Source organism: Fukomys damarensis, unplaced genomic scaffold (assembly GCF_012274545.1).
Source record: "Fukomys damarensis isolate Sample0158 unplaced genomic scaffold, DMR_v1.0_HiC HiC_scaffold_23, whole genome shotgun sequence".
NCBI classification, from domain to species: domain Eukaryota; kingdom Metazoa; phylum Chordata; class Mammalia; order Rodentia; family Bathyergidae; genus Fukomys; species Fukomys damarensis.
In genome coordinates, this window is record NW_022900935.1 from 18,279,951 (window position 1) to 18,294,721 (window position 14,771).

General features: G+C 39.0%; 1 protein-coding gene across 7 annotated transcripts in view; it reads right to left on the minus strand.

Annotated features, from left to right (window-relative positions):
• Phactr4 (phosphatase and actin regulator 4) overlaps positions 1 to 14,771 on the minus strand; it is an 85,591-nt gene that overhangs the window by 14,075 nt on the left and 56,745 nt on the right. For 4 of the 7 annotated variants that reach the window (XM_010632388.3, XM_010632397.3, XM_033767353.1 and 1 more), the window contains 7 exons: positions 13,398 to 13,571; positions 11,992 to 12,072; positions 9,767 to 9,931; positions 8,521 to 8,934; positions 2,814 to 3,411; positions 1,906 to 2,084; positions 256 to 409 (listed from right to left, as the gene is read on the minus strand). In XM_010632388.3, the coding sequence (XP_010630690.1) occupies positions 256 to 409; positions 1,906 to 2,084; positions 2,814 to 3,411; positions 8,521 to 8,934; positions 9,767 to 9,931; positions 11,992 to 12,072; positions 13,398 to 13,571 (1,765 nt within the window). Of the gene's footprint in view, positions 1 to 255; positions 410 to 1,905; positions 2,085 to 2,813; positions 3,412 to 8,520; positions 8,935 to 9,766; positions 9,932 to 11,991; positions 12,073 to 13,397; positions 13,572 to 14,669; positions 14,698 to 14,771 lie in introns of all 7 variants that reach the window. The other 3 variants (XM_010632369.3, XM_010632381.3, XM_019208796.2) reach the window with 2 other exon arrangements.

Sequence of the window (14,771 nt, forward strand, 5' to 3'; positions counted from 1 at the left end):
TGATAAAAGTAGCTGCCTTAAAAAATACCCTGACTTCTTTAGCAACTGTTGTAAAACCTAATGTTTTATCTATGGTTTAAAGATAATTCCTTAATTTTCAAATTTATAAAGGATATCCAATTGTGTCCAATATGTATTTTTAAAAATTACACTGAAAAATAAAAAGGATAAATGCATGTTCCACCACAAAGTAAGCATCTAACACACACATCAGCATAATCAAACCAAATCCAGTTAATCTAAACAAAAGCCTACCGGATCAGTGTGTTCCCAATCTGGTGCCGTATTTCGTTCCACTCTTCCTTGCTTTTATGAGGCCAAGAATTCAAATTCGACTCTGTATCACTGGGCCTGTGGTTCAACTTCATTGCCAATGTGTCTTTCCTCTTCACTTTGTTGGCCAGGGTACCTTTGTATGAGATGAGGAAAAAAATGGGAGACGCGTGAAGCCAAAAGCTCAACCTCATGTGGAGCAGGCAAGAGTCTGGTCGAACAACTCCTAGCTTCCCATTTGCCTTCAAATGATCCAAGCGAATACAGAAGAGGTCAGGTTAAAGACATCTAAAAATAATTTCAGAGCCAGGGATTTAATTTAGCTCAGTGGTTCCGCCACATGCCTAGCAAGCGCAAGGACCTGAGTTCAATCCCTGGTTCCAAAAAAGAATCAATCATTTGCCTATTTTGCTCCAATGGGCAAAAGAGACCTTCTCACTTCTACCAGCCCTGTACTTTTACTCCCTAGTAACAGTTGTCAGAGGAGAGAGGATAAGCATAAGGCAGTTCTCTGAATTAAAACATAACAGCTTTCATACTTGCCAGGCGTGGTGGTGAAAACCTATTGTAGCAGCACTTGGGAGGCTGAGGCAGGAGGATCACTGTGAGTTTGAGGCCAGCTTGGACTACATAGTGAGTTCAAAGCCAGCCTGAACAATACAGCAAGACCCTGTCTCAAAAAAAAAAAAAAATCAGCTTTTACACTAAAATATCTTGCATTCAACTTGCTAATTGATTGACTGACTGGGGTCTCTACATTGTTGAGGCTCATCTTTACTTCCTGAGGTTAAATGATTCTCTGGCCTTTGACTGCTGAGGAGCTGGGACGACAGGAACATGCTTCTATTGTTCATTTTTTGTTTGTTTTTTTTTTTGAGGCAGGGTCACACTACATAGCCCAGGCTGGCCTCAAATTCGCAATCTTATTCCCTCAGCTTTCCAAATGCTGGTACTTAATCTGTTTTTAAAGCTGTTTTTCCACATTTAGGAAGCAGAATTCCATTATTTACAACAATTTGTGGATATGAACACATTTTTTCCCTTTATCCTATTACAATAAGAACATTTTTTACTTTGTCTTATTCCTTTGTCATTAGATGGAAGGAATACATAATTTTTGTCTTTCTACCTTAACACATATGCCAGTTTTTCTCTACTTCATATTGTCGTACTTCATATGGTCTCGCTCTATAGTTCAGGCTGGCCTTGAATTAGTGGCGATCCTCCTGTCTCAGGCTCCCATAGAGTGCTGGGATTCCAGCACCAGGTGTGCATCACCACACCTGGCAATATGGTCTAATATTTTAAGGTGAGCTCCTTTCCTTCCCAAATGAATCTAGGGCAGGCTAAAAACAAGCTCTACTACTACTAAGCTTCATTCCTATCCCCCGGGTGAATAGTTTTAAAATAAAAAGCCAACAAATAAAAACCCGAATGACTCAAGGTACTTGGCACTCTCTCATTAGTTTTAACAAAGGGATGATAGTGGGGACAAGGAGTCCTTTACAATGGCTTTTGAGAACAATGAATCAGATGACTCAAGGAAAGGTGTCTCTTTTTATTCATTCTGCTAAGACCAGTAAATAGCTTTTTCTGCAAAAAAGTTCTCTTGCTTTTCCTTCCCTTTCTTACTTTGATGGCTTTCATCTTCATCCTCTTCATCTCGGTACTGAATGGGACCCTCTGAATCTGAGTCACTCTCCTTTTCCTCCTGCAGACACTGTGGTAGTTTAGGAATGACTGAGGTAGTAGATGTCACGTCTTCAACAAATGGCAATGGGCAAGTTTGCTCCTCTTCTTCATCGTCTGAACTAACAAGTTAACATAATTATGTTTCAGACACTAGAGGATAACTGATTTCCAAGACAAAGGATTGAAATATCAATGGCAAAATCCATTAACAAAATAACTTACAAATCCTTCCCAAAACTAAATATCTTGCTAAGAAACTTTTAAGCACCTATTAATCTAAAGAGCTCTGGGTACAAATCCCAGTTCTACCAGTTATTAGGTGCTTTCCAGAATTTATCTAATTTTATTCTCACAAGCCTCTAAAGATTCTCTTTCCATTTACAGATGAAGTAACCTAAAACAAAGGCTAACATACACCACCATACAGTGCTACTATACACTACAAGTGGTACAGCTGGGGTTTGAGTGCAGAACTGGCTTATTACAAGGCTCTGGCTCTTAAGCACTTTATAACACTGCTATTCTTATATAAAACTAGTGGCTTTAATTTTTATATACATAAACATATAATTTTTATGTTATTTTGGAACTCTCCATCTCACAAACAAAGCTTACAGAATCAGCAGGGTTTAAAAAAAAAAAAGAGTCCGACAGACCTGGGGATATAGCACAAGTGCAAGGTCCTGGTACAGAGGGAAAAAAAAAGTCTGATTCTAAAACTGATTGCTTTGGCAGAATACTCTTTGTCCTTTAAATTTATTCACATTTTATTTTTATAAGTAATTTTTTTCTAAGCAGGGCTACCTAAAGTAAAGGAGAAGCAAGAGGCAAGCTTTAAAAGCACTCACACTTTCAGCATTTCAATAGTGATGGGAAGTGATCTGGTACGACCCAGGGTATTGCTGTCCTCATAAAAGTCGTCAGTATTCTCAAAGAGCAACGAATGAGCTCTGTGAGAGCCCTCCAAGGGAGGAGTCATGGGAAGAGGGCTGCTCAAGGCCTGCTGAATTCGAACATGTAGTGGGAGTGGGGGTAGCCTAGGGGGTATGTGGGGATCTCCACAGCTCTGGTCCAGAATCCTCTTGGGGACTTCTTTTTTCTGATCTTCCTGCTGGGGAACCTCCTGGGGCAGATCTAAGGAAGGCACAATTTCAACTTCTGGCACAACTTGCAAAGTCTTATCAGGGAATGGAGGGGATTGTGGAGGCTCCGGAGGTATATGAGGCGGCAGTGGTGGGGATGGGGATGGAGGTGGGACTGCTGGCAGCAGTTCGAAGCCCAGAGAGCAGGTGCCCTTCTCTTTTTGATCACTTGGTGTTTTTGTAGTGAAGGCAGCAGCAGACTCAGACGTGGATACCAGGGTTGTTGGAATGCCTCTTTTAGGTGGTAAGGGTGGGGATGGTTTTGATAACAACGTACCGCTGTTTATTGCTTGGGACAGTTCAGCTGGAAGAGAGAGCAACATGTCAATTTAATATGGCTTTAAAATGCTCTGAGAGGCAAGCTGAAGCCTAAAGTTACAGCTCAGTCCTGATCTTTTAAGTAAATTACATACTTTCATGACTTTGCCATTCCTGTATCTCTTACTCCCAAAACAAAATTTACAGAAGATCTAATGGTTATATGGGCAGGAAAACGCTGATAAGTATCCTGTTTCACTGATATAACAACTTTATAACTTGATGTTGGTATAAAGTTAATATAAATACAGAAAAAAGCTGATAAATTCTCATGTGTAACAATACTCCGTTAAGAAATTTAAATATTCAGATAGCAATTAAAACATTATTAGGACAGGGGTAACACATTGTACTAAATATGTAAGGTCATATCTACGTGGGTTTGATTACAGAAACTAATAAACTATTCTCTAAATAATGAAAAAAAATAAGATAAGACTATAAGAGCAAGAAGCAACTTAAAGTTGTTCAGGGACCATTTTCATCTCCAGAATTAAGGATTATTTTAATGTTACATCATTGCCTTTTCTCTTTTACTTTCCTTTTTAGTTTTATTTTAGGATTCCCTATTTTTAATGTTCATACAGAGATTTCTTTAACTGAAATACCGAATAATTTCTTTTGTGTGAAAAACTATAATAGTACACAGGATCCTAATGAGATAATTAATAATGTGAAATAGGAAGTAAAGGGCTAAACAACTGTATAGTTTACCTAGATTGTACCAATAAACTCAATAAAAAGAAAAAAAAACCAAACATTATTAGGCATTCTTACCAAATGGATAACTACGTATCTCAGCTCTGCATTACAAAATTACAGGAAAAACATCTTGAATTCTTATAGCAAACGCAAAGCCTTTTGAAAAAAATGAAAGGGCCTTTCTACCCTTGACCTCATAATTTCCTTGTATCATCTGAGGCAACAGGAAAACAAAGTACTATTTTGACCAATTTTCAGTTTCTGATGCTCCAGAAGTTAGGTAATTAGCCCCAGATTAGGCTACAAACTGGCATGGACTCAGCTGGTATCCAATCTCTATCACTACATCCTCTGGAACCCACTGTCTCTGATCTTTATTAGTCTGCATACTTCCAATCATCTCTTTGTGCTCCTATGTTCATTCCTCATTACTCTGTGGGATCCCTGATGGCAGATCAATCCTTTTCTCCATCAGCATATCCACAGAGCTGTGTACAGTAGGCCCTCAATATAAGGTTTAATATAAGCTTTATTGGCGCTGGTGGCCCATGCCAGTAATCCCAGCACTTGGAAGGGAGGGTCAGGAAGATGGTCATGACTTCCAGGCCAGCTTAGGCTACACAGTGAGCTCATGGCCAGCCTGAACAATCTCATAGTGAGATTCTGTCTCAAACAAACAAACAACCTCTAAAAGTTTTACTGTTATTAGTTTTACTGGGGCTGAACTTATAGTTTTCACACTGAACTATATCCCCAGACCTTTTTTTTTTTTTTGGTACTGGGGATTGAACTCCAGTTTTTGCGCTTGCAAGGCAGGTGGCGGCACCACTGAGCTAAATCCCGGGCCCTCCCAGGCCTTTATTTTGAGACAAAGTTTCGATAACTTGTCCAGGCAGGGCTCAAACTTGTGATCCTCCTATTGCAGCTTCCCAGAGGACTGGGATTACAGGTGTGCGCCACTATGCCTGACTTTCAATGTAAGTTTCTTAGATATGAAGTCTTTGCCTGTATTAAGACAGTATACGTTCTTATCAATGTTTCCAAAGCCGACAGTGACTCAGGTGTTGATCCAGCAAAGTCACTCTTTTGGAGGGTTCCAAAAGACATGTAAGAGGTGGCTAACACTGCAAAATAATTAAAGAACATTCACTTGATCACCAACTTCTAGTCATCTAGCCAAATAATTTTAGTTCCCTCCAGGATCCTTAAGTGGGTTTTATAAGTGTCCCTAAAATAAAACATTATTTGTCAAACCAATACTATTTCATTGGGACCATTCAAAGTAAAAAATTTAATCTTTTTTTTTTTTTCCAGTACTGGGGATTGAATCTAGGGTTTTGTCCATGACAGGCAAATGCTGTCCCACTAAGACACACTTCCAGGTCTATTTTTTTGCCAGTAATAGGAATTAAACTTAGGGCCTTGTACTTGCCAGGCAGGTTGTAGTACCACTGAGCTACTACATCCTCAGGCCCCAGTTTAGTTTTTAATTTTTCTTACTAATCAGGATTGAACCCAGGAGCACTCTAACACTGAACTACATCCCCAGCCCATAAGTACATTTTAATAAGGACATTCTAGAAAATTACAGTATATAAAGATAGAAAAAATTTTATGAATTTTAGATGAATGAAAGAGATATTTTTGGGTTGACAAGATTTTTGCTACTTTTCTAAAATAGCAGGTAGCTATTCTATCAAAACAGAACTCACTCCTGAGGGCTGGAGATGTACTTCAATGTTACAGTATTTGTCTAGGACTGGGAAGGCCCTGAGTTCAACCCATAGCTCAGCAAAAAACAAACAAACAAACAAATTTACCCGACAAGACCTTATTTTAATACTTTAACTTTTTTTGTTGTTTTGTTTTTTGAGACAGGGTCTTACTATGTAAGTTCAGACTGAGCTGGAACTCTCTATATAGCCCAGGCTGGCCTTGAACTCACAGCGATCCTCCTGCCTCAGCCCGCACCCCCAGTGTTAGGGTTACAGGCATGCGCCACCATGCCCAGCTTAATACTTTAACTTTTGAACAAGTTCTTGAGAAACATGCTAAAGGGTTTCTGGGACAGATTACAAATTTCCTTCACCTGTGCAGCTATATGTGGCAGTCCTTCCTTATTAATTTTTTTTGGTACTGGGATCGAACTCAGGACCTTGTGCTTGCGAGGCAGGTGTGGTGCCACTCAGCTAAATCCCCAGCCCAATCCTTCCTTATTTTTAACACTGCATATTATGCCTGTGGAAGACTGTAGCATTTCTCAAGCAGTGTTTCCAAATGTTTGTACTTCAAAGACCAATACAACTTTTAAAAAGTTGTTCAGCACTCAGGAGGCTAAGTAAGGAGAATCACAAGTTTGAGGTCAGCCTGGGCTACATAAAGAGACTTTGTCTCAACCAACCAACCAACCCCACCCCCCAGGCATGGAACCAATGAGCTACATCTCTGCACGCCCCTTTTTTAAAAATAAATTTTATTTTATTAAAAAAATACTGACTAACCTCAAATTGCCACTTTTAAAGATGTCCAGATAAGGACTGATATTAAGTAAACAATTTATGATCATAATCCTTTTGTGAAAGAAATGGCATTTTAGCACCAAGGAATTAGGATGGTCATAATTTATGAATAAGGTATAATTCTTTAAATCAATCTAATTTTAATAAGAATTCTGAATTAATTAATTTTTCTTCTGCTGAGAACCTGTCTACTGCTTTGGGCTATTAATTCATCAAAGGTCAGGAGTAGCTTCTGCATTTACTCCCGGGAATCATACATACACTGTTTTAAATGTTGCCTTAACCTAAAAGAGAGGAACACCACTGGTCTAGAGAAGGAGTCTTAACACATGGTCCCTGGAAAACAGCACTGGCATTATTTGGGGACCTACAGAACATAGATTTTCCATCCTACCAAGACTTAAACAGGGATCAGAAAGTCTAGAGGCAAGTCTGGAAATACATGTTTTAATAAACCTTCTAGGAGTGATCCTGATGAGCACCAGTCCAGAAAACAGTTTTCGAACAGGAGAGTAGAGAACAGAGGTCTGGACATGAGAGTTGAGTTTGCCTCACTTCCTACAACTCTGAATGAGTCACAGTGTCTTCATGTCCTAATTGCTCTTCTATATACCAGATAAAATTGGTTTTAGTGTATGAAGCTCCTCAAGTTCCTTAGAGGTAAGTCAATATGACATCATCTACTCAAAGTAGCTATAACAATAACAATGTTCATCCTGTTTTTATCAAGCTACTCTAACCTGTCATACGGTATATTCTAAGCTTGTTTTTCAAAGTTCTGATCACTCTACCCAACTCGGTCATATAGTATGAAATATTTAATGAACATGCTTTTTTCAAACATTCAATCAATAACAAGGATGTTAGGCAATAGAAACCTAGTATTTTCCCTGAAAATTGTATTTTCATTAGTTCTGAAGCACTCATTAAATCCCTCTTGCTTTCCCTTCCTTGAAGATTCCTCTAAGAAAGTATGCATTTATGTAAAGGAAAATAGACCTAAACAAGACTTTAGATACATATAAAAAATTTACTAAGCCCAAAATATATGGATTACCTCCTCTGCTTTATCACCACTTATTTTAATACAAGGGTGGCATTCTTAACCCTCCCAAGATAAAACATGATTTTATCAGGACAATTTAAATAATACATTTTGCAGTTCCCATGAAGATACTATACTAGGTAGGCACTAATTCACAAGTTACATAGGCATCCATAAAATAATCTTCTTACCTTCTAGTCTTGCTTATGCTTAAAGAAGGAATTGGTAGTTCTAAGTAATTTAAAAAAAAAAAAACTTTTTAGTTGGCAAGTTTGCCTTGCTTATTATAATACCTTGTGGCATTATTCTAATTTTTTCAGTTAAGTACCACAGATAACTCCATGAATGATACAACTGTTATGGTCTTTACTAACCCAGTTTTCCAAATATATAGTTTTGTTTGTTTGTTTGTTTTTTAGATAGGTTCTTGCTATGCAGTTCAGCTCGGCCTTAAACTCACTATGTAGCCCAGGTTGACCTTGCCTCAGCTTCCGGAGTGCTAGGATTATAGGCATGTACAACTAGGCCCAATGTGCCTCATTCTCAAAACTTTTCTCTACATTGAGGACATTAGAAAAGATAAGATATGGAATTCTTTCATAGATCAAATTAATATTGTATAATCCCAGCACTCAGGAGGCTGAGGCAGGAGGATTGCCACAAGTTTGGGGCCAGCCTGGACTACACAGTGAGTTCAAGACTATATTGCAAGATCCTGTCTCAAAAAACCAAAACCAAAACCCCCCAAATCCCCAAATCAATATGGTAACAATTATCCAATAAAACCACCCCAAGGCAAAAGAAAACCCATCAGATCCTGAGAACTTACCAATAACAGGGTTGCTATTTCTGTGAGCTGGCTTAGGGGGAGGGACAGGGGGCTGCTTGGCAGGGATGATATGAGTAAGGTTTGGGGCAGAAGTAGTGTTAGTGCTGGCAAGAGCAGCAGGCAGAGTCCTGGGTGCTGGGGAAGGGGTGACGAAGGAGTTAACAGTCTTTGTTAGGGTTGTGGCAGCAGTGGTGGCAGCAGGTGCTATGGTGGTAGAGGACACAGAAGTGGAGGTGATGGACATTGTTGTGCTGCCAGAAGTGACATCCTTTGATTGCCCTTCACTTGCTTCATTAGAAGAGGACAAGGGTCTTTTGGGGGGTAATAGAGGTTGTTTGGGTACATTCTCAGGAAGAGGCTCTGCTTCAGAATTAGGCTGGCTTCTAGTTGAGTCTGGGTAGTAAAAGATGTGGTCTGGAAAGAAAGAAAGCATAGCATGAGAAATAAAAAAAAACCAATACGTTTATGGATTTGTCGTCAGCTTCATCAACTACTTAATTTATAAATTAGTTTACACGCTATAGTTCTCTATGGTTCCTGTATTCAACATACTCAACAAAAGTCAATTACAGGGTCATTATGGTTGTGATTCTTCATATAAGAGCCAGGCTACTGGAGAAGACACATTAAAATTCCTTGGCAAATGAAAACATATGTGTAGCCTGACAAAGTCCTACAAGAATCTGACTTTTTTTTTCTCCTTGAGAATCACAAATGTGAGGGCCAGGGATTTAGCTCAGTGTTGCTGCTGCCTGCCTCACTGCCTGCCTTGCAAGAGCTAGGTCCTGAGTTTGATCCCTGGTACCAAAAAAACCAACCAAACAAACAAAAAAGAATCACAAATTTAAGTATTTCATGAATGTACGAATAAGAGGGGGAAAATTCCACTAAAAGCTGAAAGTACTTAAGAATTTCGAAAGGAGAATTAAATTCCTCTTGGGTTTTATTGTTTCTTGTTCTCTGGCAAACCGGTGTTAAAGAGAATGATTATGCTGGGTGTGGTGGTGCACGCCTGTAATCCCAGCACTTGGGAGGCTGAGACAGGAGGACTGCAGTGAGTTTGAAGTCATCATGGACTGCGTAGAGTGACCCTACTTCACACACAAAAAATAAAAACCGAAATAAAAAACCCAATAAAACCAAACCAAACCAAACCAAGCAAAATCAAAACAAGGGAGAGGGAAGAAGATGAAAGGATGAATACGATTGGTCCATGGTTCTTTAACTCAAGAATCCAGTTTCTCACCGAGTTGCTCCTTGGAGTCCTCTTCTGGAATAGGATTCCTAAAACTTGCTATTCTTACTGGCTCTTCCTCTACTATGTCTGGACTAGAAGATCTGGCATTCCCTATGGGAGCAGTGTGGCCATTCTTTAATACAGCATGACTTAACTTTCCTGGATCCTCATCACCTGCATGGAGAAAGAGGAATCAGCCAACTGAAGAACTGTCATAGTCAGACAGAAAGAGGACCCGGTGATTTCTAACCACTCTTTATCTTCTTTCCCTCTTTCTGTTTCAGCTTATTTTTAGACCTAGGTTATTTGGAACTATCTAGTAATAATGGAAATATAAAATTTCTTTTTCAATAAATATCTTACTGCCTATTATATGCCAACTACCTTGCTATATGAATAAGAAAAATAAAAATCACCATGCATAAGTGTGAAGGGATCACACACACACAAACACACACATATTTTTAAGGAAAGCATCATAGAAAGTGGTACATTTGGTCTGGCAGGGCAACAGATGCATATGAGTAATGGTTATGAGTGAAAGGTAGTGAAGAGCTAGGCTATGAAAGATGTCAAATACCATATAAAGGAGCTTGGACTGAATCCTGTATAGCATAAGAGCACATGGAATTAGAAGTAGAAGAAGATATGATTCAATCCACCTTATAGGTTAGCTGTGGCCAGGGATTTAGCTCAGTGGCACCACACCTGCCTTGCAAGTACAAGGTCCTGAGTTCCATCAAAAAAAAAAAAAAAGGAAGGTTAGCTCTGAAAGTTGAGAGGAGACTGGAACAGGACAAACAATAATGAACTACTGTTCAAATATAAATGAGAAACTAAGTGTGGTGGTGCACGCCTGTAATCTCCACATTTGGGAAGCTGAGGTAGGAGGATTGCTGTGAGTTCAAGGCCAGCCTGAACTACAGAGTGAGACTCTTTCTCAAAACAAAACAAAAACAAAAACAAGAGCAAAAACATGAGAAATAGCTGAGGGTGATTGAAGGTAGGAATGGAGAGCATGAGGTGGAACTAATAAATAGATCAGAGGTAAATATGATATACACAATGATTTTTCCTTGAAATTAAACAACAGGGATGATCATTAGACTGGAGGCTGTGAGAAGACCTGTAATGAATACCTGTTGCTATGAAAAGTCAGATTCTTTCACGGAGCAAAATTGGACAAACATTCCCAGTTTCTGTAGACATTTCTAGACTCTTTAGGAAGAGAAAACTGAAAACACTGAGATTAGAGGTTAAAAACTATCTTATCTCCTAGTACCAGGAGAATAGGCACAAGTGGTGTTCTGGCCCTTTGCTTTCCATAGTGACTACTTATGGTAACATCATGTTAGCATCTCTTAGTGTTCTAGGGAGCTAGTCCATTGAGCTCTCTTAGCCAACCCTTTTACCCTGACCTACCACCTCCTACCAGGAAGCTAGACAGTGCCATTCTTCAGGTGGTCTGAATCAGAGGTAGTGTTTGGGCTGAAAATAGTAAAGAATCTCAGGCAAGTAAGTAATAAGTGAAAAATATACATCTAAATCTAAAGTAATGTAGCAACTACTTTCTATTATTAAAAAAGAATGAGGGGTTGGGGTATAAGTCAATTATTAGTGTGCATGCTGAGCATGAGCTAGGCACTGGATCCATTCCCTAGCACCATCAAACAAACAAACAAACAAACAAACATCTTAAAAAAGATAAAGATGACAACGATGAAAAAGGGGTAAGTTACTGCACGTGTGAGATGAAATGCAATCAATTTCTGATACTATAGTTTTGCATTTATACTAAACTTCTTCATGAAAGTCACCTACTAGGAAAAACAAGTCATACATTAGAGAAGGTCCTGACATTATTGAGCCAGTGATGAGTGTTAAAATATCAAAGCATAATCTTTATGACAAGCAGAAGATTAAGGCAACAATAGGGCATGGAGACAAATTTAATTTTATAAAAAGAAATATCACCTACTAATGCAGCTGTCACAAAACTGAGTAAGTACTACAGAGAAACTAGGGTGTTCGCTCCAAGGATCCTTCTCAATCACTTAATTACAGAGTTGAAGACATAGCCAGACAATTGGAAGAAAGAGAACTTTTAAAAAAGCTCCCCTCTACCCCAACTACAGAAATTAACAAAGTAAAGAAAGAAAATTCAGATATTCAGACCCAATCAAAGACCAAGTAAGTGCACAGAGACAGACATATAGTAATCATTTCAAACTCACCCAGCTCAGGGTCTTCTAACAAAACACCTCTTTTAACTAGTTCTTCTCTTGGTTTTCGCACAGATATTTTTCGCTCTAAAACTAACATTAAACAAGAAAACAGCACTTAGAAACGTAGCAGTTGCAAGGTCAACATTGCTCTTAGCTTTGTATAGCAAAAGGTAAAAGAATAAAGTAGTTCAAATTTGTTCTATTCTTAGGAAAAACAGGGAAACTAACTTCAACTTTGAAAGCTTAATTTCTGGGGCTGGGAGCATAAGTCAGTGGTAGAGCAATTGATTAATATGTATGAGGCCCTGAGTTCCATCCCCAGCACTATGAACAAACAAACAAAAAACTCCAGGTGTGGTGGTGCACACCTGTAATCCCAGCACTCAGGGGGGTCAGGCAGGAGGATCACTGTAAGTGTGAGACCAGTCTGGGCTACACAGGGAGTTCCAGGGCAGTCTGAACTACACAGTGAGACCATGTCTCAAAAAAAGAAAAAGAAAAGAGAAAATAAAACTGCCTCAATTTCTTTCATATCCTGGGCTATAGGGAAAGTATCTTTTTGTTTTTTGATTCCCAGTACCAAAAAAAAAAAACAAAAACAAAACAAAAAAAAAAGCAAAGTAATTTTAGGTGATTGCTGCTTAACTGAAACCAATAGTAAGGAACTTATGGATAAACTGTGTTGATGGAAAATGGACCAGTTAGAAAAGTATAAAGCATCTTAGATCTATAACAGCACAGAAACTCCATTTACCACTATAACTATTTGTTTTTTCCAGCCCTTCCTTTTTTAAAGAGGGAGTTCAGTTTTTAAAATTTTTTTATTTTTTGAGACAGGGACTCACTATGTAGCCCAGGCTGGCCTTGAACTCATGGAGATCCTTCTGCCTCAGCTTCTCAAGTACTAGGATACAGGAGTCTATCACCATGCCCAGCAATCTTTCAAATTTAAGCAGCCAAATGGTTATTCACTGAGCCTTATATTCTGTAGCCTCATTCCCAACTTTTATTTTGATGGGATTAAAATCTATTCAGTAACCAGGCAGGATGGCACCTACCTAGATTACCAGCCAGTTTGGAAGCAGAGGCAGAAGAATTGAAGGTTCAAATCTTGCCTGGGCAATTTAGTAACACTCTGTCTTGAAATAAAATGTAATGTAAAGTGTAAAGTAAAAAGTACACTAAAGTAAAACAGAATAAAACTGGGCCAGGGATTTAGCTCAGTGGTGCTACTGCCTGCCTCCCAAGTGCAAGGTCCTGAGTTCGATCCCTGGTACCACAAAAAAATAAATATAAAGGAAGTACTGCCATGAGTTCAAGGCCAGCCTGAACTACATAGCAAGAACCTCTCAAAAAACCAAAATAACAAAGAAACTCTTTAACTTGGAACATGTGTGAAAGTCTTAATGTCTCACCTTCTGAAGTCTCTTTAAATTTATCACTACTTTTTTTTTTCCTCCATTTCCAGGGTTTAAAGATCTTGCCAAAGCCTGAGAACTTGCTCTTTCTCTTGGTGGGAGGTGTTGTGTCACCTGCTTCCACACTGTCCATAACCATGGCTGGGTCTGAAGTGGGCTGGTCTGCTTCTTCTGTTATGTGTAGAAGAAAGAGGGAAGAGAAAAGCTAATTTATTATTTCAGCACAATTTCTAAAACCTCCCTTTCCCTCTCTTCCTGTAGTAGTTGGAAAGGACCAGAGCAATGATAAACATTCATGCAGAACAGTCAGGCTCCTAACATCATGTAGACATCAAATATCAAAATCCATAATGGATAAATTACTAAAGAACCAAGCTAACATTATTTTAGGGCAAAATTTCAGTGAAATAATGAGAACTAGGTCAAAATCTTTCAAAGGCACACACACATAAAATGTGGATGTCTTCCCAATACCATCACTAAGCAGGGAATTCCATGATTAGTGAGTCACAATAATGAAGACACTTTGTTAAACATTATCCCCTTTCTGCCTTTTTTAGGATTATACTTGTTCAGGAAGGAGTAAACACCTTACTTATATCTGTTTATCAGATTTTTCTCCCTTCACAAAAAGGTCTCTAGGTAGTTTTGGAGCACTGAAAGGTGGTAGGGCTGGGGGTGGGGTGGGGAGGTGGAACATTAGACACAGGTGATTTAAAATAGACAGAGGGGCCGGGGATTTAGATCAGTGGTGCCACTGCCTGCCTCACAAGCACAAGGTCCCAATTTCAATCCCCAGTACCAAAATAAATAAATGGCATTGCTTTAGTGACAATATTGATATTAAGAGGATTTTATTTATTTTTATACTAGGGATTGAATGCAGGGAGAGCTAAACTACATTTCCAGCCCTTTTTATTATTTTATTTTGCAATAGGGTCTCACTACATTTTCCAGGCTGGCCTCAAATTTATAATCCTCCTGCCTCAGCCTGCCTAGGAGCTGAGATTATAGGTGTACAACACTATGCCTGGCTTGATATTAAGGATTTGACATGAAACATAACATGATACATGTGCAGGACTGAAGAGAAAGGTCATGAGCCCCTCATAATGGTAACACATGCAGGGTATAGTTAGCTAGCATTAGTGGCAGAGAAAGGGGCAGCCACAGTGGGGGCAAGGGGAAAAAAAGAGCAGGAGGCAGCAACAACAACAACAACAACAACAACAAAGCAGGAAGCACACACAATACAGCTTTGCACTCCACCTACTGTCCCAGGGTTCTCTGGAGAAGTCTAGAGGGGAAGAAAAAAAGAGTTATGTGGAACAACTGACCTGAATTAAAAGTGGAACCTCTACTTTAAAGAAA